At 37.1% G+C, this 25,347-nt stretch overlaps 2 protein-coding genes and 1 pseudogene across 2 annotated transcripts; 2 read left to right on the top strand and 1 right to left on the bottom strand.

Annotated features, from left to right (window-relative positions):
• The first annotated feature begins 249 nt into the window (after positions 1–249).
• Positions 250–5,893, top strand: LOC113331804 (annotated as a pseudogene).
• Positions 5,894–6,862: 969 nt separating this feature from the next.
• LOC113331803 (pentatricopeptide repeat-containing protein At1g14470-like) lies at positions 6,863–9,492 on the bottom strand. The gene has a single exon (XM_026578442.1). The coding sequence runs from the start codon at positions 9,486–9,488 to the stop codon at positions 7,158–7,160; it is 2,331 nt and encodes a 776-aa protein (XP_026434227.1). The 5' UTR covers positions 9,489–9,492; the 3' UTR covers positions 6,863–7,157.
• Positions 9,493–9,639: 147 nt separating this feature from the next.
• LOC113331809 lies at positions 9,640–13,209 on the top strand. The gene is made up of 5 exons (XM_026578449.1): positions 9,640–10,628; positions 10,736–10,816; positions 11,246–11,400; positions 11,519–12,687; positions 12,937–13,209. The coding sequence occupies exons 1-5, from the start codon at positions 10,110–10,112 to the stop codon at positions 13,068–13,070; spliced, it is 2,058 nt and encodes a 685-aa protein (XP_026434234.1). The 5' UTR covers positions 9,640–10,109; the 3' UTR covers positions 13,071–13,209.
• Positions 13,210–25,347: the final 12,138 nt, after the last annotated feature.

Here is a 25,347-nt window from a genome sequence, read left to right as displayed (position 1 = left end):
AACCGGGACTCATCCGTGATTTTGGACTAACTCGTCCATGTTTAGACTAATCTGTTTTGGACGGGGTTTTTTTGGACTAAACTGTACTGGACTTCAGATGGATGGACTAAAGCGTCCTAAGCCCAATAACTTTGGGACCAAACGTCAATTTCTACAATTTTCAGAGGGACACACTCTATGGCCCGCATGGTGTTGTGGTTGAAGCGGAAGAAGAGAGAGAAATTTTACTTTCCAACTTCGCAAACAGTCCAAACTACAGTACCCAACTCTGCAACTTGGGGTATAATTATCCAGTTGTACAAAAATTTATCGTTATCCTCTCCTTCACATATTCCAATCGGAGAGTCACAAGACAACTAAATAATACACACTGCATCTTTCTCAGAGAAGCTAATAGAACTTGAAATTGTAAGTCAAAGATTAAGAATAAGAAACTCATGGAAATTAGGTCATGAAAATTACTTCTTTTTCAACATGTTGTTCTTCTTATTATTCTTTCAATGTCTTCGCCAAGACCAAGAATCCCGATTCTTCTTCTTCTAAGGTCAGTTGAAATTGGTGTTCATTGATTTGCTTTAGAAATGAATTTGCAATAATTTGTGGTGTGAATTGAATTTGTATCTTTCAGTTTCTAATACCAGTTCATGGTAAGTTTTATGTCAAGAAAAATCATATAGGAGAGGAAACCAGGGTTGTTGTTGAATTTAATGGGAGTGTCAGTATGAAGTAAGAATTTGAGTTTGAGTTTTGGAGTCTAACAGGTATTCTATTTTTTTTCTAGGAACCTCCAAGGATTACATCAAATATCAAGCAGAATTTGCAGTTTTTGAAGTTGTGGAAGGTAATAATAAATCGGTAACTGGCTTATATTGGGTGTAAAATCGAACCAAAAATGATACACCTTAGGTCCTTAACTGATAAGGCAGCTTAAAACAAATGTGTGAGGCAGATCACTTTTTCTGACCTCAAAGATATCATACTTCATGCGGCCAGAAGTTGCAATATCTTGCAACATTCACTGTACATCTCATGGTCAGCTATTGTGGTTACAAAAACTGGCCTGCTAGCATTGATCCTTGTTGTGGATATGTTTTGATATTCCATTTGCTCTTTGGTTTGACCCAGCATTTTGAGTTAAGGTTTTACTCAAATCATAACTGCTAACACCTTGGTAGTCTAATCTTTCTACGCTAAAATCTTTTAGGAGTACCAGTCAAACAAATCCCGAGCACCTAAGCCTGCTACTAAATATCGTAAGAAGAAAGTGGACAAGGACGACCTTTTTGATGATGAAGAACTATATCGAGATCCTACCATGAACCTTTACTAGTAATTCCTTTATTTTTCTTATCTTCTGTTCGATTGCTGAAAGACTCATTAATGTATTTTCATTTTCTTGTTGCTTCGAGAGGTTATATAATAAGGGTTGGGTTGTTTCACTCTGTGTTGTAGCACTCACCAGGGTTGGGACTTGGAGACTGTTGTTCCTGTCTTACTTGTTGATGGTTACAATGTATGTGGTTATTGACCGAAGCTGAAGAAGTATTTTATGAGTGGAAGGCTGAATATCGCTCGCCAAAAGCTTGTTGATGAGTTGGTTTCCTTCAGTATGTTGAGAGGTTTGTTCTCCATCTCATACTCCTTATTCGATTACTTTTACCCAGAAGTCTTGTTGTTACTTGTCACCCAGACTACTATGGGGCTAAGCAACTCCATAGGCATATGAAGGCCTTTATCCCAATTCAACAAAGATTTTTACCCCTTCCTTTTCTTCTCTTTTTCGTTTACTTTGATGTACAAAGTTAAATGAAATTCAACTCTTTCCACGCCTATGTTTACAGTGAAATATTTTCATTTCTTGGTGCTTGATTAATAGTTTGATTGTAGTGCAAAGTTTGAGTGACATATCACATGTTCTAATTCCTCGGAGGATTATTACTTACTCGTCAGTGAGGTTCTTACTTGAGCAGCCAACAAGTATATAATAGTGATCTAACAAGGAAATCCAAAATGACTATACAATGCATTCCCGGTCCTCGACTGAAAACTAGTTGGCTGGTACATTTCAGAAAAGCTTTATTTGTATGTTAAGGTTGAAACCAAAGAATACTTGTGCCATTTCAACGTGGTTTATGTAGTCTTCCTCTGAATCATATAGATGTTTTAATGATACTCGAAAGATGCTAAAAAGGACATGTATAACATGGATGCTTAAATCAAAACTTATGTATACTTATCCTGTTAATTAATACCTTTAAAGCATGCCACCAACACAGTAAATTTCAGCTATGAACGGAAAACTGTTCGACAGTTTTTCGTTTGACTGTTAGGCTTGATTTACTTAATGCAGAGTTTTGTAGCCTATGTAACCACCACTCACCATATGTGAAAATGTACAGAGGTAAAGGTGGTGGTGGTTTTTGATGCCATGATGTCTGGACTCCCTTCTCACAAGGAAAATTTTGCAGGGTAAATATTTTAAACTTGATTCATCTTTAACTCCTAATTTCATAAATCTTTTATTGCTATATTGGGTCATTGGCTAGCTGTAGGGACATCATGCAGTAAGAATTTTTGAATATTATATTCAATTGTAGTAGATGAATCTTATTGCATCTGTTTTAATTATAAAAATAGCTGTTTCAATATCAGCTACATCAATGTGCAACGCACTTAGAAAAATGTCGAGGCAGCTTAACTTGAGACCTAGATCTTTTAATTCCCATAAGCTTGCATCAATCGTGACACCAGGTTAAAAACTGATCAAAAAAGGCATTTCATGTAGCCACCTAGGCCAATGGTCGTACCTATTTGTGCTCATAGCTGAATCACAGGTTAAAACGTGCTTGCTTGTGAGTAAAATTTGTGTTCTGAAAATATTTTTTTCTCAGGTGACTAATATTCCCTGGATATAATTTTTATGACCGTGAGAAACAGGGTCTTTCTACAGGCATATGCACTATTTTTGTGTACATATACTTCCTAACCAATCAAATTTTAAGATGAGCTTCGATTAGGGATCACAAAGATAAACTCAAACTAAGTTGCTTTATCAAGGCTTGGAAATATTTAAAACTTAGCGCTTGTTATTTTCTTATTTATCGAAACTAGACCATGTTGTTACGGTCATTACTGGGTTGACTCTGTGCATTTCCAATTCTGTTGTTGCAGGGTTGATTTAGTATTCTCAAGTGAGTCATGTGCTGATGCCTGGATTGAGAAAGAGGTAAGGATTAAAGAATGAACTCTCAAGTAAATTCAACCATGCTAGGACCTCCTGTATTGTAAGAAGTATACTGGGTTGTAACTTATAAATCTGGCAATCAGTTATCACGGGTGTCATGGCTGTCCTACGGGGAATTGTCATCCTTTTTTTTCCAGATCCAGATGAAATATAAAAAATCCTACCTGGTCTATTTTTCCTTTAAGCATCTTAAATTCCTTTTATTTTCGAACTTCGGCTAGTGATTCAGTTTTGTTACATTAGCTGCTTCGATATTGTGTGATGTGTACAGGTTGCAGCCTTGAGGGAGGACGGATGCCCTAAGGTCTGTGTCGTGACATCTGATCATTGCCAGCAGCATGCAGCACATGGAGCAGTATGTGTTTTTCTTGTAGTCTCAATCACCAATGATAACCTTTGAATAAATAATTGTGGATATGAAATCGGTTATGCCCTTTTCTTAAAGAAGGAAATGTCTCATAATCATTCTTTTATCCATCATGGTTATGGAAATACTACCATAACTTGATAAGTGCATATATTGGAGGCTCAATATCATATTATGCTTTAAGGTATGGAATTACGTAAATCTGGTCGTTATTTTATCATACTAGTGTTCTGAAATTAGTGCCACTATGAGTTTAATTCCACCATAAATTGCTTTGTCATTACAATGTTTGTTCAGACTACCAGTTGATAGATTTCTCCAGCATTGGTTTTTGTATTTATTTGCCATTTCCAAGTTATGCGTCTAGACAGTCATATGAATGCATATAAACTCTGATACCATATTCCCAGGGTGCCTTCATCTGGAGTTGCAAAGCGTTGATTTCAGAGGTGAAACAATTTTTTCATCCTACTTGATGAATTGAGTAAACAAAAATGCATGTTAGTTCTCATCTCATCTTTTCTAGTTAGCAAAGCTGCCTGTTTTTAATTTTACAAGTTCCTATTGGCTGTAGGTCACCAGATTGCTTAGTGTAAATATACTCATATAAATGCATATTTAGTCTCCTGAGTGGTTGTTTATACAGTAGTATATTGGCTGCTTCCCACAATTAAGAGTTTTTTTTCTGTTCTCGAGCTTTAAACATAGTTCTACTCTAGGCTGTTTCTTGATTATACCCCTGCATTAGAAATTAACAACCGGTGGCATGGATGTAAAACCAAACTATAGTTTCCGTAACTTGTGACAACGGTGCCTGCTTCACAGCTGCCATGTGTATGAATAGACAATCTTCCAGTTAATGATTGATATATCTCACAACTTAAGAGAGCATAACTAGTTATGTATGAATTCTTCTATATGATTTCTCTAATTAGATAGTCGTCTAGCTATCATCTCATGGTGCAAAATTTCATTTTTGAGTAGATAAAGAGCTCGCAAAAGGAGTACGACAAGATGCTTGATGAGCAAAGGTATGCCTCTTTCCTGATAGAATATTTGATTTTTTTCATTCTGCAAGTAAAAAATGGTGCATAGTTGGGGGAGGATTAATTGCGCTGTTTTGCACATTTTCTGACGATGGATCGGTGGAGCATTAAGAGTTTTTTTTCTTCTACTACTAAAAGAGAGATTGATGGAGTCAGTTTATTCATCTCTCTTGTATAACTGTAAATTGGTTATATTGCAATGTAGTTCAAACTCTGTCCTTTATTTCGATCTAGGTTTTGATTGTGTCATGTCTGGAAATATTTCTTAGCATGTATAGTATTGATCACTGCTGTTTTGGTATTAAGCAAACCATCTTGTTGACTCCCTGGATAATATGCCTGCGACTTGCGTTCCAGAATGTGGGCCTAAGTTAACCCGACTCTGTCAGTATAAACTATAAACTAATAAACATCAGATTGTTCGTACAGCCTTAAGAAAGCCATGCACTGTTCTTGTACCTTTGGTTCTGATTTGGACAAAGTGGAAACTCGACTCTACTACTAGGTGTCAAACAACATATAAAGCTTTTTTCAATCAGTTTTGGTTCAGTAGTTAGTGGGCAGTTTTGGTAATATAGGTGAACAAAACCGTTAGGTTAAACTGCTTTTCATTTCCTAAATTATTACTTGACTGTACAGCAGCGTCTGGAATTATATGATGTTTCATGTCCACCTCACAGTTAGGTTAGCCTATGAATCCAGATGAAATTGGCACATTGTACAAGCAGATGAAGAGAACCGATCTTTTGCTGAAACATAACCTAATTATTAAATGTGATTGCTGTATCATCATAAAATATGTGTTCTACATGTCAACTTGGTTGTAACTAAAATATTAACCAACTGGTTGTACGAAGTCGGCCTATAAATATCAATTGTCAATGGGTTTGAGAAACCAACAGTATTTAGAATAGCAGTTGAACCAATTGTTACATCTGATAGTCATTTTATACCACTTGTTGCAGGTCAAGTTCTATGCAAGGGAAATTGCTAAAGCATAATCTTGAGCCAGAAGTAGTTGATGCTCTTAGAGATCTTAAAAAGAAGCTGTCCGAAAAGGAATCAAAATAAGTTCCTCAACTCTGTATTCTTCTGTAATGTAGGTGTAATTTTTCAACAGCGAGGTTAATTTTTAATAGTTACACAAAGAAAATATCTGTCATCGCAAGTGATTTTCTGTCGATATAAATGTAATATTCCGAGAATTGTATCTTCAGTTTTTTTCTTCTTTTTTTTCAGAATATTCCTGGCTCCTGTATATTGATTTCTTCTTCCCATTCCGTAATGAAAACTAGCTTTGTGAAATGCCAAGAAAGTGTTCTGGTGCCTGTATTATACTGAAGCCTCCAATGCACTATGCATCAGCATTAAGACCGTAGAAACTGAATATTAATCAATTGAATCGAATGAATTCCACTATGTCAACTAATTGTTGCTGGCGGTGGGGTCTGGAATTTAATATTCTTATCCATCCAACTACCATTTAAAGGGTCAATCACTCGATTACCATCATCACTCGATTACCATCATTTCATCACTCAATTCACAGTAGTCTCTCATGGCTGAGGCGAAGACGGAAGAATCCTTCTTATCGTTTAACTACATGCCAAACAGGCACCCACCATCCCTTCTTATCGTTTAACTACATGCCAAACAGGCACCCACCATCGAAACTGATGTAGTCAGAATGGAATTCAATGCTCCAATGACTCCACTTCATGTAGTCTCCATCGACCTGCCAAATACAGACCACGAATAGCTGGTTAGATTCCTCCAATCTGCCACTCTACTTCATTTTTAAACATTACTCATCTTGAGTATCCTGATCTTAACTTCAAGAATTTCAGATCCTACCAAATCCTAGAGTTTTTAGTTTTTACTGTTAAATGGAAGATTGGAGAAATCAAACTTGGCGTGGAAGTAGATTTCATGGTCTGTGTTTCGGAGGTGACATGAAAGGAGTCGCTGGAAACATTTAATTCCATGCTAGCTTTATCAGTTTTGACGATGGCTGCCTATTTGCCGTGTAGGCAAGCGATTTGAAGGGTCATTCAAGAAGGATCTGAAGCTCGAGAGAGTGAATCTTTCGTCTTCATGGCAGCCATGAGAGACTAGTGTGATTTGAGGGAATAACAACAGGAAGAGAAGAAGATGGTAACTGAATAATGTACCGTCCAATACAATTTAGCGAAAAAAATCGAAGTAAAAATATGAATTGTATTTGTTTGATCAATATCCAACAAATGTTCTGTATGCGTATGTAACTTGTATCAAAATCTTGGATGTATTCATTTCTTCTATTACCACACTATCTGACGTACTAAAACTCCATAAATCATCCCTAGACCAGAACTCCACGAATCAACTGCAACTGCAAACTCCATAAAGAATCCAACTAACACCAGAGTTGAGGCTCAGGAATGGGAGAGAAAGGTTCTAGAATCCGGAGCTTCACATCTTTAAAGCCGTTTGGTAACACAAAAGCAAGATTATTTCCTTTTCACCAATAATCCTTACAAGAGCACTCTCCATCCTTGAAACAATGAAACCTGTTATTATCTCTCACAACTATTTCCCTCTCCACCAACTTTGATAGTATCTTAATGTATCTGTGACAATCTCCACAAACCCTCAAATTCTTTACAACCCGTATCACGCCATTCATATTATCACCGCTCACGACAAGTGCAAATCCAATTGCCAACTTCTCACTATGAGTTCCCACCATTTCTTCCTTCTCTTCCTCTTCAACATCCCTCAGCACACAGCTCTTATCAGCAACATATCCCATATCTCTCATCCTCTTCCCTAATTCTTTCAAAAGCTTATAAATTTCTTCTGAATACTTGTGACCTCTATCTCCTGCTATAAATCTATGAACGTTTCCCTCATATTCGACCCAACTCCACCCAGTTGTTTTCGTTACTCCTTTCTTTTTCATCAACTCTCTAATCTTTTCCACATCTTCCCACCTCCCCATTGATGCATAAATGTTTGAGAGTAACACATAGTTACCAGAATTTTCTGGTTCTAGCTCAAAAAGTTCATATGCAGCGAGTTCCCCAATCTCAACTCGTTTGTGAAGTCTACACGCATTTAGAAGAGCTCCATAAACTCCTGCGTGAGGCTTCATTGGCATTTCATCTACTAGCTTCTTTGCTTCATCTAGTTCACCTATTCGACCTAATAAATCAACCATACAAGCATAATGATCAACTGCTGGATTTCTAATCGACTTGAAAAGCTCTTGACCTTCTCTTGATAACCCTGCATGACTACATGCAGTTAAGACTGCCATGAACGTGATTCCATCTGGTTCAATACCTTCCTCTTTCATCTTCAAAATTAACTCAAAGGCTTTGATTCCGTTCCCCTGAAAAGCAAACCCCGCAATTAGTGAATTGTATGAAACCACGTCTCTTTTTGGCATTTCTTGGAATGTCTTCTTTGCATCTTCTATGCTTCCACATCTTGAATACATTGATATCACAGAATTATATCCCGAAATGCTCAGCCTAATCTGGTGTTCCCTACAAAAACTGATGACCCTTTTACCGAATTCTAAAGCACCTAAATGTCCACATGCTGAAATTACACTAACCATTGTAACCTCGTCAGGTTTCAACTTGCATGTTTTCAACATTTCTTTGAACAGCTCAATCGCCATGGAAGATTGTCCATTTTGAGCATAACCCGTAATCAAAGAGTTCCATGAAACAACATTCTTTTCAGGCATCTTATTGAAAACCTCCCTTGCTGACGCTAAATCAGCGTTCTTTGTATAAGCTGATATCAACGCATTCCAAGATACCAAATTACGTTGAGATCCCATATCATCAAATATTCTTCTTGCAGTTTCAAGACTCCCACATTTTGCATACATGTCAATTAGTGCCGTTTTAATGAAGCAATTAAGATTAATCTTGCTACTATCAATTAAACTCACTAGCGACTTAGCAAGTTCTGGATCACCCTTTGCTGCACAAGAAGATATAATTGTTACCCACGTTGTTTCATCTGGTTTAATATCAGTGACATCCATCATCTCTTCAAACAAATTCAAACCCTCTTGGACAAATCCATTTTGTACATAACCCGAAAGCATAGCATTCCAAGAAACAACACTTTTCTCCGGCATCTCCCTGAAAACTCTTCTTGCATTCTCCAAATCACCGGATTTACAATATCCAGAAACCATAGCAGTCCAGGAAATGACATTCTTATCACGCATTAATTCAAACAAACAAGAAGCTTCATTTTGGTAACCCCATTTCCAATACCCAGAAATCATTGAATTCCAATCAGCAATATTTCTGTCGGACATCTCATCAAACACCTGCCGTGCAGAACAAATAAATCCATATTTGGCATACATATCCATCACAGCATTACGTACAAATGAATCGGAAGAAAAACCCAGTTTGAAAACATGACAGTGTAGAAGACTAACGGAGTCCTTACCACAGGATTTGATCAAAATTGGGTATACAGAAGCATCAGGTTTTAAACAGTTTCGCCCAATTTGATAAAACAGAGAGAAAATATGATGGTGGTACTGAGGACCCAACTGAGAGTAGAATTTGAGAATGGAAGTGAACACATATATGTTCGGGTTTGGAATTGAAAGAAAGATGAGATGAGTGTAAGAAACTGGAGCACGAATTTGAGTACATTGTCGGATCAGAAATGAAATCCAATAGTTCTGATTATGAAGAGAATTTTGAATGATTTTGGAGTGGAGTTGTTTTAGTTGTTTCAATTCTTTGATGATTAATTTAGTAGTGTTGTTATTATTAGTGAGAGCTAGTAATTTTGATAGCGGAACAGACATGTACAGAAACTACTAAAACCAACAGTGTTTTTTTAACTACCGTGGACTAACCCTCAAATATATAAAAAAACTATTTACTTACAGTAAAAAATGACACGTTTCTAAGAAAAAAAAAAGAAAGAAAAAACCCAACTATTTCTCTTCCCTCTCTTTTCCTTCTCTCCCGAACCCTGAAACTGAAACCCTCACTACCAGCAGAGAAGAACCCTAAGATTTCAGCTTCAAGAATCTTAAATCAAGCCTGTAATTCTTAACCACCGCATCTTAATCGAATCCATTAAATCAAAAATATCGATTTACCGGTATAAACCTATTTTTCTTAAACCCTGGGAATTCAATTTTTTCCTGAAATCCGATAAAAATAATCGGCTGGTAGTAGTTTACTGTGGTACAGACAACTTATATCGATTCTTATCAGGTACAAACAAGCCTTAAGTTTTAGTTTCAGTTTTGAAGACTTGAGCTTTCTGTAAACTCAGGAGTCAATTTTGCCATGCTGAGATGCGGCAGTCGCGCATTCTGTAAACTCTAAACTGTAGAATTCAACAAGCGAGCTCTCTTGGATTCCTCTTTTTTTATTTTTGGCTGAGAGAATTTATCGAACACTTACTGAACCAGAAGATGGTGTTCTTTGATTTCAATGTTCCATATCTAGAACCAGAAAAAACAGAAAAACCCTTACCAGACAGTAATGGAAAGAAAAACACAAGATTGAAAATAGCAGTAAAAGCAATGGAATTAGGTTACAGTGGAGTAGCTTATAATAGATGTATGAAAGGAGTTATGTCAGATAATGATCGTTGTACAATTTATCTATTCCCGCTTTCTTCATTGCTAAAAGCTTCTCCAACTCTATCTGATTCTGTTAAATTTCATAGAGAACTGTTGAAGGTTCCATTGAATACTCCTTTTCGTCAGTATACTAGGTTAACAGTTACTGTTGAGAATATTGTTCAAGCTGGTGTTTTAAATTCAGGAAATCCTGTTTTGAAAACTTATGATTTGGTAGCTGTTAAGCCTTCGAACCAGACTGTATTTGACCACGTCTGCAAAGTTTCTGAGGTGGATTTAATTGCTATTGATTTCTCGGAGAGGTTACCTTTTCGGTTGAAGCTTCCCATGGTTAAAGCTGCAATTGAGGTGCACTCTTTGACTCTCTTTTTTTCCCTGTATAAGAGTTAGGGTCTAATTCATCTTATTTTGAAGCATGCACTAAGATTTGTACGGTGTTGTTTATTATTATGCAGCGAGGGATATACTTCGAAATAATGTATTCACATCTTATCTCTGATATTCAAGCAAGGAGGCAAATTGTTACAAATGCTAAGGTGAGAATTTCATAGTTTAAAATTGAAAATTTGATTGCATTGCCCAAATAGAAATTGTTACACATGTTACCACATAAATAAATCTGTAACATCTTGATATATTGTAGTTGGACAAATTCTTTATAACTTGAGTTTCATGGGGACTTGTCATAAATCTCTCATTGGCATTGGTGGATGAAGTTTGGGTTTAACAGTTGTTGGTTTGTTAATATAGAAATTTTACATGATTGTGTTCCGACTCCTGATATTGTGTTGGTATCATCATTATCAATTGCAGCTGAATTTCGAATTCCATGTTAATTTTGCTGCTTAAGTCAGTAGTACGTAGTAGAACCTGTAACTTTGGTTATCATATTTCTGTGATATTTGATTTTAACGAATCATCAAGTCTTTTTTCTAAGTATACATATGTATGACCGCGATTTCCAGCTATTAGTGGATTGGACACGAGGAAAAAACATCATTTTTACAAGTGGTGCGTCCTCTGTTAATGAACTTAGAGGACCTTATGATGTAGCAAATCTGTCCTCTTTGCTTGGCCTCTCTATGGAACGTGCAAAAGCTGCAACTTCAAAGAACTGCAGGTCTGTTAACTTAAAAACAATTCATCATTAGTTTTAATTTATCAATTTTATAAACTTATTACAAAAGGTACGTTTAGGTGGTTCAACATGTTTAACAGTTCACTCTTATGTGTGTCAGGGCTTTAATTGCTCGAGCACTTAGGAAAAAAAAGTTCTACAAAGAAGCCGTTAGAGTCGAAAAAATTCCATCTTGTCAACAAGTAGATACGAAGGAGCCTTGGTTTGCTGACTGTAATAACTGGGATGAAATCTCCAGCGGTGAAGGAGATATTCAATTGGATGATATTGCAAAGTTTTTTGCTGCCTCTAATAAAGTTCCAAAAACTTCAAAGGCAATTGATTTTGCATCAGTTACCAAAGAATTGCCATCTTATGGTATGAGATTAAATGACTGGTGGCCTGCTGGTGAAAACAAGTCACAACCGCAGGAAGATACACCTATTTCAGATGCCAAGTCTGATGAATCACACGACATGGACAAAATCTCCAAACAACCAGATGGACCTGACGTAGTTCCCTTTTCACATCGAAAGTCGCTATTTAGTACTTGTATAGAGCACCAAACCTCCAGTACTCCTATTTTTTCTACTGATGGAAAGCAAGGTGAAACTACCATATTTTATGAAGAAAGTTCACACAAGGTTTATGAAGTTCCGGATGCTACTGAAATAGTACAACATGATACGCCATCACAGGATTGTATCTCTATTATTGACGTGGATCCTATGTTACCTGATAATGTTGTGTCCGGCCTCTCTTTTGTGAGGGAAAGTGGAACTTCTTTCTCATGCCAAGCGAACCCCATGGGACAAGGTAGTATTGGGTCACTTTTAACATTGAAGGATCATGAGCATACTACCACGATAGATGATTTGGTGTTCCCAATGGAAACTCCCCCCGGCCTGTCCACTCACAAGGAGTCTGATAGTTTTCCTCAGATTGGAAATTCTGAGGTACTAAACAGCTCTGATGATGCTATGGGTGCAGATGCTGTGAACATGGAGAAAATTGTATCAGAACCGAAAGAAAGGAAGCAAATAGATTTAGTTTCAGCTGGATGTGATATGCCTATTGTCATAGGTGAACCGGAAGAAATACAGAACAGTTGTGATGCTAAAGTTCTACCAGCAAATGACAAGCCCGTGGAGTGTCACACTAATATGCAAGTGGACGCAGCTTTTTTTGCAGATGAAGTTTCACAAAAGGATTCTTTTGTAGAAATGGAAAAGCATGCACAAGAAGTGATGATTGAAATGAGTAGTACGGCACGTGATGAATCCACGTCAGGTATGTAAACAGTATACATCAAAATATTCTTTCTTTTCTCGCGGAATTCTTTTGTTAATATCATTTAAAGGCATCAAGTAAATTTAGGGGTATATGCTGCACCTAATAACACATTCATGGGTGCGGCCAGCTTTGATATACCCCTCATACCTTCCCTACTCCAATAACGAGCATCTACAGTTAGTTTTGTTGTTCCTTTAGTGTCGTTGTTTCTAATGTTTTCTTGATTTTGTTTATTCTTTTATTCAGGAAAAGGCCGAGTTCGGCGTGCAGCTTTCCCAGCTTTCCCATTTCCTCTACATCGCGTCTTCAAGCCTATAATTTTCAAAAAAAATATAAGAAATCGAGAAACAAGAGTAAAAGGTTGTAAGGTTTCTCCTTAGTCGCGTTTACAATTTTGATGGTCATGTAAATTAAAATAGTTGAGAATATAACTGCAGTTACCTTTTGTTTCCTATTATGTTCGATGCTTAACTGTTTCCAGAAGAGTACTGACTTGACTATTCTAAACCACTAAAATGAAATGGTAGTGTCATTGCTGCAGACTGCAGAGGCCACAGTATTGGATTGTTTTCCCAGCTTTGCTATGCCAATTTCTAATAGCAGATACCATAAGGACTTTCATGATATTTAAGTTGGTCACATTCTTGGCGGAGCATTTTAATTGTATCATATCCCAAAATATGTTCCTCTTACAAATCTCTACGTTCATACCGAGAATGAGCGTTTTTCGAGACTTATAACCATGAGCTACTTTACGGATCTTTCAATGGATTTTGAACCATTGAAATTAAGAATGGTAAACTATTTTCAACGGATTTTTCAATGGATTTTGAACCATTGAAATTAAGAATGGTAGACTATAAGGTTTAGCATTTTAGAATTGACTAATTTTCGATAGATATGCAGAGCTTTATAAGTGAGATATATCCAAAATATTAGCTTCAAATTTGATATCATTTGATTTTTATTCGCAAAAAAATCGCCCAAAGTGTGAGGTAGTATATGGATAAAAGTGTGATGTATCCTCCCTCATTAATTATTAAGCATGAAGAAAACCTGATCCACTTGGCCGATAGCTGACCAGGAGATGATAAGAATATCATTAGGTTCAATCATTTTTATGGATAGGAAACATCTAAGTAAATGGATCATCTTAAGCATGAAGAAAACCCGATCCACTTGGCCGATGATTGTCGCCTAATCTTTTTATTATTTATATGGAATCTTTTCTTAAACTCCTAGTGAATGCCGAGTGTAATGGGGAAATTCAGGGCATAAAAATCACTAAAAACAGTTCTCCAATTGGCCATCTTTTCTTTTCCGACAATTGCCTTTTGTTTACAAGAGCCAATGTTGCTGGTGCAAAAAATTTAGACAATATCATTAAGTTATTTAAGCAAATACTCGGGCAGTCTATCAATTTTGAGAAATCTAAGCTTGCTTTTAGTCCAAAAACTGATGATTTTGTTAAGAATCAAATTGCAGGTACTCTTGGTATTAGGAGACTGAGATTACATGATAAATATCTTGACATTACTCTTTCAGAATAACAAAATGGACACCTTTAGTCATTTGTTGGATAGATTCATCGATCAGCTGACTTTGTGGAAAGGTAAGTATGTAAACAAATCAGGTTGGACAGTTTTTGACTCAACATGTCTTAGGTTCATTAGCTTCTCATTTTCTTCCTGTCTTTCCCATGCCAAAAATTTTAACAGATAAAATTGATGGTTTTCAAAGAATTTTTTTGTCTAATAAGAAAACTCATGGTAGAGGTTTTAACATTATTAAGTGGGATAAAGTTGCTAAATCAAAAGCTATTGGAGGGTTAGGTATTAGGAAAACTGAACCATTAATAATGCTCTTCTGGCTAAGATGGCCTGAAGAATGTTAACTGAGCCAGATAGTGTTTGGTCTTCTATCATGAGAGACAAGTACTTCCCAGATCATAACCCATTGCACTAAGCTGATGACAACAAAGGATCTTGGGTTTGGAAAGGAATCTGGAGGGGCTAAGAGTATGTGAGAAAGCATTATTGCAGGGAGATTGGCAATGAGAGTAAAATATCGATATGGAAAGATATTTGGATCCCAGGTTGGAGTCATCCCCCAACATATAGCCTTGTCTATACTAATACGAAGACAGTGGATCAACTTATCATCCAAGATAGGAAATGCTGAAATATAAATTGCTTTGTTTGATGATCAAACTGTAGCGGGAATTTGTAAGATTAGAATTCCCAAAAATAGTGAGGATAGGATTATATGGCAACCTGCAAGAAATGGTTTCTTTAGTATAAATACTGCTTATAGAAATATAGATAATGCTAATCATATAAATGAAACACTGGTTACTGGATCAACCTTTCCCTGGAAAACTTTCTGGCGAAAAAATTTGCTACCTAAAATCTCACATTTTCTATTGAAGTGCTTGCATAATTGTTTATCTGTTAGAGTATGACTAGCAAGGTTTGTACATGATATTCCTGATACTTGTCCTTTATGTAATAAATCATGTTGAGACAATGTATTATATGCTTATTGAGTGTATTATTTCTAAAAGCATTTGGAATGCAGTGAATATTATTTATGCAGGTATGATGAATGGTAAGACTGTGATAAAATGGATATCAAGTTGGTACCACAATTATAGTAATAATTTGAATTTCATAATTGATGTGGTATTGTTGTCGTGCTTTATAATGTTGCATATCTGGAACTAAGATGCACTGTAATTTTTGATAATTCGTAGGTTAACATAGACACCAATGTCAGACTTATTCAACAGTCTAGAATAGATTGGTGTAATTAATACAGTCCATGTTGCTGGGAGTATTAACTCATTTGTTCAGAACATAGTATCTACTCCTTGGGGTTTTCCTGCAACACCATTTGTTAAAATAAATTTTGACGCATCTTTTTCTAAAGAGACTAATAAGATCGGTGTTGGTTTTGTGGTGCTTGATAATGCGGGGATCTGTAGGGATGCAGGATATAGTGCAAGAGTAGCTTTGGATGCAGAAAAAGCGGAGGTCCTGGCTGCCCTTGAGGCCATCAGATGGTCTTAGGACCATCATTTTAATTATATTTATCTAGAGGAAGATTACTTAAATGTAATAAATGCCATTAATGGCGAAGTAGGCTGTGTAGAGTGGATTACGAACAACATCATTATTGATTGTGTTGATTTGATTAAGTCATTTAATCAGTGGGTATGCTCTTATGTACCTAGGTGTTGATGGTGGTTTTCAGTTCAGAGCTAAAATTGTGAAACCCTTTATTTAATGCGCTATCATCCTGCAAGGGACAAAACCATCTGAAAGTGATGAGTGCATAAACCTCTTCGCTCACAGATGTATTGAGAAATTCAATATATTTGTATGTATATATATAAAATTCACTCGGAATGGTGCATATAGCAACGATCCCAAATATTCTGTGAATTTTATTTTCCACCAGCATTATTCACTAATGCATCGCCAGCCTAGTACTTTCCTATGCTATGTTCCCCAGATGAACTCTCAATGTTGGCATGACATGATGATTAATGTTTACTCACAGCGGAGTAGCACGAATCTCCCGAAATGTCAGTATTGAGATCAACGTGAAAATACTCACACAAGTCGCACCACTCTCTGATAAAGAGATCTTCGTGTCGGCGAACTTTTTTTAATTAAAAGTTAGCACGATCGACGCGCTTAAATTCCTTAAGGAAAACCTAGACTGTCCATGTCAGTCTTAAAGAGCGATCACGGCCACACAATTTGTCCACGCAATTCAACGAGCTTAGCCTCTTCCCAGACGAACCATGCAACCTCCATGATGTCCACCGACGGGCCCACTAGCATCCCAGCCGGTCTAAATCCTTTTAGTTCACCCACAACACCCCTGATTGCTATCCAAAACCAGCGTGATCGCGCTGCGAAAGAAAAGCTCAAACGAGCTAGACCGACCATGAAGGTTTTAAAATCATCACATTCGTCCAACTTAGCCAGCCAAGTTGGACGGCTCAGATCGTGTTTCGGACGATCAAAGAGGCGCCAACGTGAACAATGGTCGATCGACTTGCTCATGGAAAGCCAAGAGCGCATCAAATCGTTTTTTCAAACAAGGGTTATCAACACAAGTAGCCAGAAACCATATTCTGATACAAGTCATAAAACAACCACACCTTTGTTATTCAACATTCTGATCTCAACACCTTCTTCGCTTCACTCACTAAGATCAACCCTTCTCCTTCACTTTGTGACCGGATTGAATCTGGAACGACCATTTCTTGGTTTAGGCCAGAGTCTTACAGATTGATCTCTCGAATCTAAAAGTACTCCCATGTAGTGCATTTGTTTAGGGTTTGAATTCGTTTTTCATCAACACACCTAAATTTACCACAAACAGCAGAATCATTTTTTATCCCAAAACACTAGGGAGACTAATGCGGTGGTTGATATATTAGTTAAAGAAGCTAGGAACAGTCAAAACTCAATATTTTTGTCTCAATATCTGCCTAATTGGGTTGAAGTTCTCGTCCAAGAGAAACTGATGTAACGTTTTAATTCTATTAAAAAGAATTATAAAATTTCTTCCTTTCCTATTAAAAAGAAGAAAAAAAAACAATATATAGAGTGTTCAAAATAGACCTATTAATGAGGTGGTTGATCTTAACCGAGTGATACTTTTACTCATCTAAAGTTGTTAGTTAATGTAATGTCTAATGATGTAAAAGAAGTGTAAGTTAGTATAGTATTTTCTAGCTTAGTTAGTATGTGGAGGAGAGTGTTCCACATGTAACTTTTGTATTAGGTCTTCTATGGACCTAGTATCTTTTGTGGCCGACCTCTCACCTCCCATGACCGTCCAATCAGATCTCTTATACTTGCCCAGTCATTCCTCTTTCATTCCATCCAATCAGAGTGCTCGAAGGTGGAAGGATGAGCTCCCAATGGCTGTCTAAAGTTGGCCGGTCGAGCTGTCTAAATCGTGTTCCCTTTGTATTTTTTATCTGTCCACTATTCTATTTTGGTATGTCTTTTTTTATCTGTTTGTTCTGTTAATAGGGATATTTTCTCGTTAAACTATCATATATACCCTTAATTTTTTATGAATATGAAATCGTTTTTAATATAAACCTAATCCGAAATCTTAAATAATATCTGCATATATAAAGAAGCAAATCTATTTAATATCTTTCCTATTAATATTCATTCTCTTTTTTAATAAATATTTATCCCTATAACATTCATGATAAATCTTCTACCTATTGATATAAAATATTGGATACTCCAAATATAAGATCAATAGTTAGTGGGATATGTTTGTTATTTTTAATTTTAGTAATAACATAACACTTAATATGGGTAGTTATTACATTTTCTCTGATATCTTTAATATTTTGACTGATCAAATAGGACGAATAAAAAAAGACGGAGGGAATATGTTTTACCACAGGTGACTGTCTGTGTTAGTCGCATGGGTGAATTATATAACCTTTTGTAACGTTTATAAGTGTTACGATAGTGTTGCAACAATAAAGGTTCACACCTATCTGTTGCAGTTCTCTTTTAGCGACTGCCAAACTTATAAACGTTGCAAAACCATGGAAACATTCAAGCTTAAAGCTAAACAACGTTTTTTCAAGCGTCGCAAACATTATAAAAGGGATCCGCGACTAATCTTGAACGTCAATTGCGCATGAAAGCATTCGTGACTTTCTATAAGTATCGAGTTCACGCAGTGACTGACTTCAACAGTTTATCTCACATGTCTTGTCAAATTCTACTTATTTAAAAGTGCCACACACTGATTTTGTCCGCCCATCACCCGAGATTCACTCGGTAAGCCATATTTCCATGAAACTTGTCCCTCACTCATGACCCACCAAGAGCGTAACTCACGCATAATTGGTCAACACATATATTGTCATACAGACCTCATATACATGTCTTGCTGCATGCACTTAGTTTGCTGGACACCCACGTATCCTCTTCTCCAATCTTCATGACCACTCGTCACATCTTATTGATGTTAGGAAGGGTAGTGTTGGACTCATTCAACAACCATGTTCAACACTACTTTCCAATCCAAACATGTCAACACGGTTTGGCATAACTATAATCTCACAACTTGTCAGCCTCATCAGTCAGGTGTGATGGTTCACCCGTCAACCTAGTCATGCCGGTCACCTTCGACCTCACATGAAATTAGTATTTTCTACCAAAAATCACTCGAGATATCAACAATGTCACAAATAGGCCGGGGGGTGTTCATAAGGGTATTGGTCTGGCGGTCTACGACATGCGGTGTAGCAATACACCCATTATGAGAAACTATCAGGAAGAACAGACGGTCAAAAAGAATAGAGGAGCAGTGGATGTGCAACCGTCCGTCTTCCCTAAACAATAGAGGCAGGTTTTTCATCATTTTCGCACGATCTCCACCTTCTAACTACTTCACGACTTCCACTTCCTACGAGATCAATAGTGTGGTTATGACTTTATAAGAATAGGTTCTTCAATATATTAAAGGAGGATGATCACAAGTATCCAGAGCACATAGAGAACACACGGCTTACCACTTACAAGCAAGTTTTATCTTCTGATTCATAGTCATACATAACCACATCTCGCAGAGTCTATCACTATAATCTCAACACTTCCTATGCTTCCCCTCCCTAATACCACCTCTTCTCCTTCCTTTGTGACCGAAGCAAGGATGGAACGACCATTTTTTGGTTTGGGCCATAATTATATAAATTAATCTATCGAATCTAAAGTACTTCCGTGCAGTACATTTGTTTAGGGTTTAGACTCGTTTCTCATCATCCTACCCCATTTTACTATTTCCAGCAGAATTAGTTTTTTCCAATGAACAGTGTGTTAGAGCACTACCGGTTACTCACAAGTTTTGTCATCTCAAGCTTGTTTTTGATATTAGATGTACAAAACTATATCTTGATTAATATTCTAATACAATCAAGTCTCGGACTGGGATTAAAGTATGGTAGTTGAGTATCATACATCACTAAATAACCCTCGAAGATTCAAGACTGAAGATAAAATATGGAGAACTTCATCGACGAAGAGGTATGTGAAGACTGAACCATCATATTTACTCATCGAATTAACATTCTATCTTTGTGATACTATGTCGTATAATTTTAATAGATTTCATATTGCAAAGAAGAAATTTCGAGTCAAGCTTGTTTTGTTGAATATCTCGAAACATGAATCAAACAATGGATGACTTCATATATCCTTAGCAATCTTAGTTAAGAACAATTTATTGTTCAAGAACTATTTTTGTTTCAAGTTGATTATTTGAAAATTTCCCAAGCAGTGATATTTGATATCTATGGTGATTGAGAATGTTTCAAAACAGGAAAGAAAGTTTTTCTATATAACTGAAATCTGAGTACAGGATAGGTACACATACCCAATATGCATACCCTAAGGTTCTGAATATTTGTAGGAGGGGTACGCACACCCCAATGGCCTGACTTCGTTAACTTCTAAGGTTAAACATACCCAGTACGCGTACCCTAGCACCCTCTATTCATGAACTGGTCTGTAGGTATGAGTACCCCTACACACACCTGCCCAATACGAACTAAGCAGATGCTCACAAACTATTTCACAAATATGTTTGGCATTGCTAAAACTCTCATAAACACTTCTAAGACATATTTGATCACTAAATCACTCTGTATTTATGAATCATGATTTAAGTCTTGAGTTTTAAATGAAACGATTATGCTTATACATTTATATGGCAAACTTGCCATAAACTATCATTGTACATGGTTCCAGTACTCTGAACCATAGTGTATACTCTTTGATGTAATTTCAAGACGAACTTCTCACATGCTTACATGAACTCTTTACAAGAGTTTCATCTAAACTGAGAAAGTGTTTGCTTAAATCTCAAGTTATCTTAGCTAGAATTCAAAGCTACCAATAGTCTTGAAAGTATATAAATAGAGAGACTCAAACAGTTGGGAATTCCAACGCCTGACACTTATGTGTAATAGTTGCACGCTAGAGTCGTCCTCTATTAACCTAGGTTTCCTCGGAGTAATTAAATTTACGACTTAAATACTTCACTTTAGGATTCGTGAAGCCAGGTCAGACTATTTTTACCTTGATAGTTCGTGTATCCTGATATTATTCTTATTGATCTTCGAGGTTTTAGTTATCTCAGATCAAGAACGAGATAGATAAAAATCACAAAGTTCTCTTCATCTAAGACTTTGTGATTCCTCAAGATAGATAACTAAAACTCTTCTTTGTTGATCGGTTAAATTTTTTTTGAGAGGTGGTTAGTAATCCAGGCTTCTTAGCTAACTGAGTGTAAGTGTTTTGAATTCGTGAGGTTTGCTAGCTTTGTCTAATCCAAACAGATTTCCGAGCCTTGATCTAAATGATCTAAACAGAAACCAAATAGACTTATTTGCTAGAGGCAGATTGGTAACAAAAGTCTTCACTGAGATTGGACCAACTCTTATATTGTAAAGGACTTGTGTAGAGCCTTACGAGGTTCAAGAGACTTAAGGATCATGACTACAGTTGAATTTCTTGGAGGGTTAATTTGGTCTCTGTTAGAGCATAGCTCGGTCGACCTCGCATGCGTTGCTATATCAAGCATGTTTGTCAATGTTAGTGATCAAAACTATGAGTCTTCATTTCTAGTATATTATAGCTAAGTCTCGGACTAGGATAGAAAAGTGTAGTTGAGCTCAAGGACTTCATGGCGATTCATCATACAACGACGAAGATCTACACAAGGAACCGTGGAACTTCATCAAAAAAAAGGTATGTGGAGACTTGAACTTATCTATCACTCAAAAGTCTATCTATTATATCTCCTACTTCTTATGAGACAAAAAGTCGTATGATATATATCATACACATTTTACATTTCGAGCTGAGTATTCACTACTTATCTTTTTCTCAAAATCGTGTGTTGGTAAGCGTTTCTCTTTGATCAAGTTTATCTTCACCTAGTGATGAAAGTCATGAAAAGTTTCAATTACTTTGAGAATTGCTCTGACGTGAAATGGTCTGTGAATAACGGCTATATAACTTCCTCTGAGAATGTCTCAATGATTGGAATGAGAGTTTAGATTACATAACCATGCATTCCTTAATCCGAAGTTTTCGAACTTTGTTGATTGAAAGAAACCGGAGGAATTAGCTTTGCCAAGTCCGCGAACCCAGTCCGCGAACTGACGGAAGTTCTCTTGCCGAGAATTTCTGCTGGGATTTTCCAAAAACTCGTTTGCGTGTTTAGTCAGCGAACTCAGTCCGCGAACCTAGTCCGCTGATAAGCACGAAAGTGCTACATTTTATACCCATATTTATATTAGCTAGGACTCAATATTTTGACTAATGACACTATTTTAGTGCTTTTGTAGAAAGTACAAGTCAATGTCAATTCGATCATCCAGCGAATTAACAGCAAAATGTGAGACTTAATGGTATTTCCATGTATCGGCAGCCTGGTTGGCCTGGTATTTCCATGTATCAACAACCACAATGACGAAATGAGTTGGCCTGGTATTTCCATGTATCAACAACAACAATGATGAAATGTAGCTGGCCTGGTATCTCCATATATATCAGCAACATAGAATTATTTCACAGCCGATGCACAAACGCAACAAAGAAATGTCAAAGAAATAATAGTGGGGCAGGTGGCTTCCACTGAGGCTAAGAGACTATGAGAAAGTGGGAGACATGGCTAGTTTCTCAACTACGTCTCATTTCATCACTATCTTTCTGGCAGCAGCTACAGGCGAGAGGTGTTTTGTCAACAACACCATACTTCAAGCCGAGAAGAACAAGGAAAGAAGGATGATACGCTTGGCTGCCATTTTCGCTATATCTCTTCGCCTACGTAGTCCGAGTTTGCTGTTCATAACATCAGCGGCATTAGTTCATATATATGGGTTACTGATGTTTTAACGGAGGATATACTTGCAAGAAATGATGGTGGTCTCTCGTACCTACCATGGGTTTTGTTTAGAAATGTTCGAGTCAAAGCAATATATGCAGTAAGTGGGTGATGTAGCCGAGAAGGAGAATTTGCAGCAACCATAAGTGCAGGCAGTGGTAGCAAGTAGTGATTACATGCAGAAAATCGAAATTGTTGATGTTGAGCTGTTGTCGACAGTTCCAAACATGATGAGCTTTGTTTGCGATGATTGGCAGAGATGTATTGCTGCGGTTAGCTGAGTTTCCCTGAAATCAGTTGGTACGAAATAATCTTGAATAAGGAGGCATGAGAACTCGGTGCACAAGGGAGTATGGCACTATGGCTTGATCGACGGAGTGTTTATCTGGGTATTGAAGGTTCATATGCACAAGTAGTATTCTAACCCAGGGAAGAGGAATTTGAGACGTACGGGGAAGAAAAAATGGGAAGCAGTACGTGCAACGATGAAGAAGTAAAGAGAATGGACGAACAGAGATTAAGTTGGGGTCCTTTGCGGTTCGAAATGGCAGTCAGCCAAGCTTTCATGAACTGTTGACTTTGGTTGATTTATTGTGTGCTGCAACAAAGTGGATATCGTATGAGAATAGAGGAAGCCCAGATGGAATCAAATCCCATGAACTATTGGTGGTTAGGGCTACAAAGCAACATCGAAGATGGAGAAGGGTGGATTGGCAGCAAGGCAAAGTTCAGGGAGTAGAAAACAATAGGCAGAATCGATGACAAAATGAAGTTGCAGAAGGAGCTATGGCCGAGATTTAGCTGGGAAGTATTGAAATGGACTTCATCCGCTGACGTGTTGTGGTTTGACATTTTGAAGGAGAGTTAGTGTTGTTGGTTAGAGAGTTTGCTGTGGCCAGAAGAGAAAGCAACAGACGGTCAGAACTTGGAGGTGACTGATGAGGAGGTTAAATGGCCAGAGAATGGAAAGAATGAATGGCCTGGATTTATAAATTGGTTTGGGTGTTGGACTGTGCCTTTGCAGATGGCTTGGTCTTATTTTGAAGTCGCAACATGAGTATATATCAACAGAGAAGAACAAAAGCTAAGAGAGGCGGTTTTGGGAGACGAAAAGGGAGGCTGCGGCCGGGAGCCGACGGCAGCAACAAAGGCTGTCTAGGGTTTGGAGTTTCATTTTCTCCGTTTTGATTTTGATTAGCTAGAGTTTGATTTGAAAATGTTTATGGCTTTTGAGAAATCCATGTCTAGCTAGATTCATGTTAGGGTTTAGGTAGAAACCAATTTTGTTATGAAAACTCTACATTTATATGCTTAATAATGAGTTGATTGATTAGTAGTTTTTCTTCATTTGGCTTGGTATTCTATTGTTGATGTGATTTTCTAGATTATTTATGATTTTGAATTGATATTGCGTGCTTAGGTTAAATCCCTAGACGTGGTATGCAAGGATAGATAGGTAATGCTTTAGAATCACTACTCGTGAAGCGAAGAAAACTAGAGCAGAGAAACAATATTTGAAACTGCATGGAATAGATTTTTAAAGATTAGTAGAGTTTGCATAATTAATTGGTGGAAACCGAAAATCCTAACAACCTTCTATCATTCTGTTTTTCGTTAAAATTATTTATTGTTTCATTTTGTTTCGAATTTCTGAAAACTCATTAAACATTATCTATTTGATTATTTGGTCTTGGTATTAGTTAGAAGTAGTATTTTCACACTCCTCGTCGGAACGACCTGTACTTGCCATTGTTCTACTAGTTAGACACTGTGCACTTGCAATATTTTATTGTAGGTTTCCGAACCTACCATCTGCGAACTGGCGGAAGTCTCTTTGCCGAGATTTTCTGCTGAGTTTGGAAAACTCTGCCGGTTGCCTTAAGTCCGCGAACTTGTTTGTGAGATTAAGTGGTTATGATCTAAAGATGTGCTCTGAACATGAAACTTAAATTACTGAGGAATGCTTTATGCAAACCGTGGCTATAAAGTTCATGAGCCGATTCATCAAATCGAATCATCTTTGTTTCAATTGTGTCTTGTGTAGTTACATAAGATCTCATAGCAATTGAACAACTCTCTAACTAGTTCATTTGAGTCAATTGAACTAGTGTAGATGGTGGATTTTCGACAAAGGCTAAAATCGAAAACCCATAATTATACGAACTTCTGATCCAGCAATCAGACGCAAGTATTGAGACACGAGTGTCTCATCGAATCTCTGACTGAGAATACTTTCTCTCAGAGTACATGCGGATATGTAGTCTCTCGGCTGGACAACAGCATATCTCATGAATACTGAACACTTCAGTAATTATTTCTATATAGAATCACGAGATTGACGGCTCCTAGACAACTTGCTCTGCTAGTATAAAGCGATAACGTCTTCAGGATACAAACAACGAGTTTCCCTGACTATGTAAAGGATATGAAGCTCCAGCAAGCTCATGTCAGAATAATTAATGCTTCCAGACACCTTGCTCTGCTTATATAGAGCCATAAGTTAATTATTCCTAAATTCTTGGATTCATCCACTGAATTTCTGAAAATATTCAAATATTTTCGCAGTATTTCGTTACTTCAATCTATGGTTCTTCCCAGCAGAATTCCATGGGTTAGTAATAAATATTCAACGCACGGGAGTCTGAGTTACTTCCGAGTAAGCTCCGGCTCAAAAGGTGCAAGTGTACTCAACGATGATGCACTAACAATCAC

Source organism: Papaver somniferum, unplaced genomic scaffold, assembly GCF_003573695.1.
Source record: "Papaver somniferum cultivar HN1 unplaced genomic scaffold, ASM357369v1 unplaced-scaffold_128, whole genome shotgun sequence".
Classification (NCBI taxonomy): domain Eukaryota; kingdom Viridiplantae; phylum Streptophyta; class Magnoliopsida; order Ranunculales; family Papaveraceae; genus Papaver; species Papaver somniferum.
This window is presented reverse-complemented; position numbering and strand designations above follow the sequence as displayed.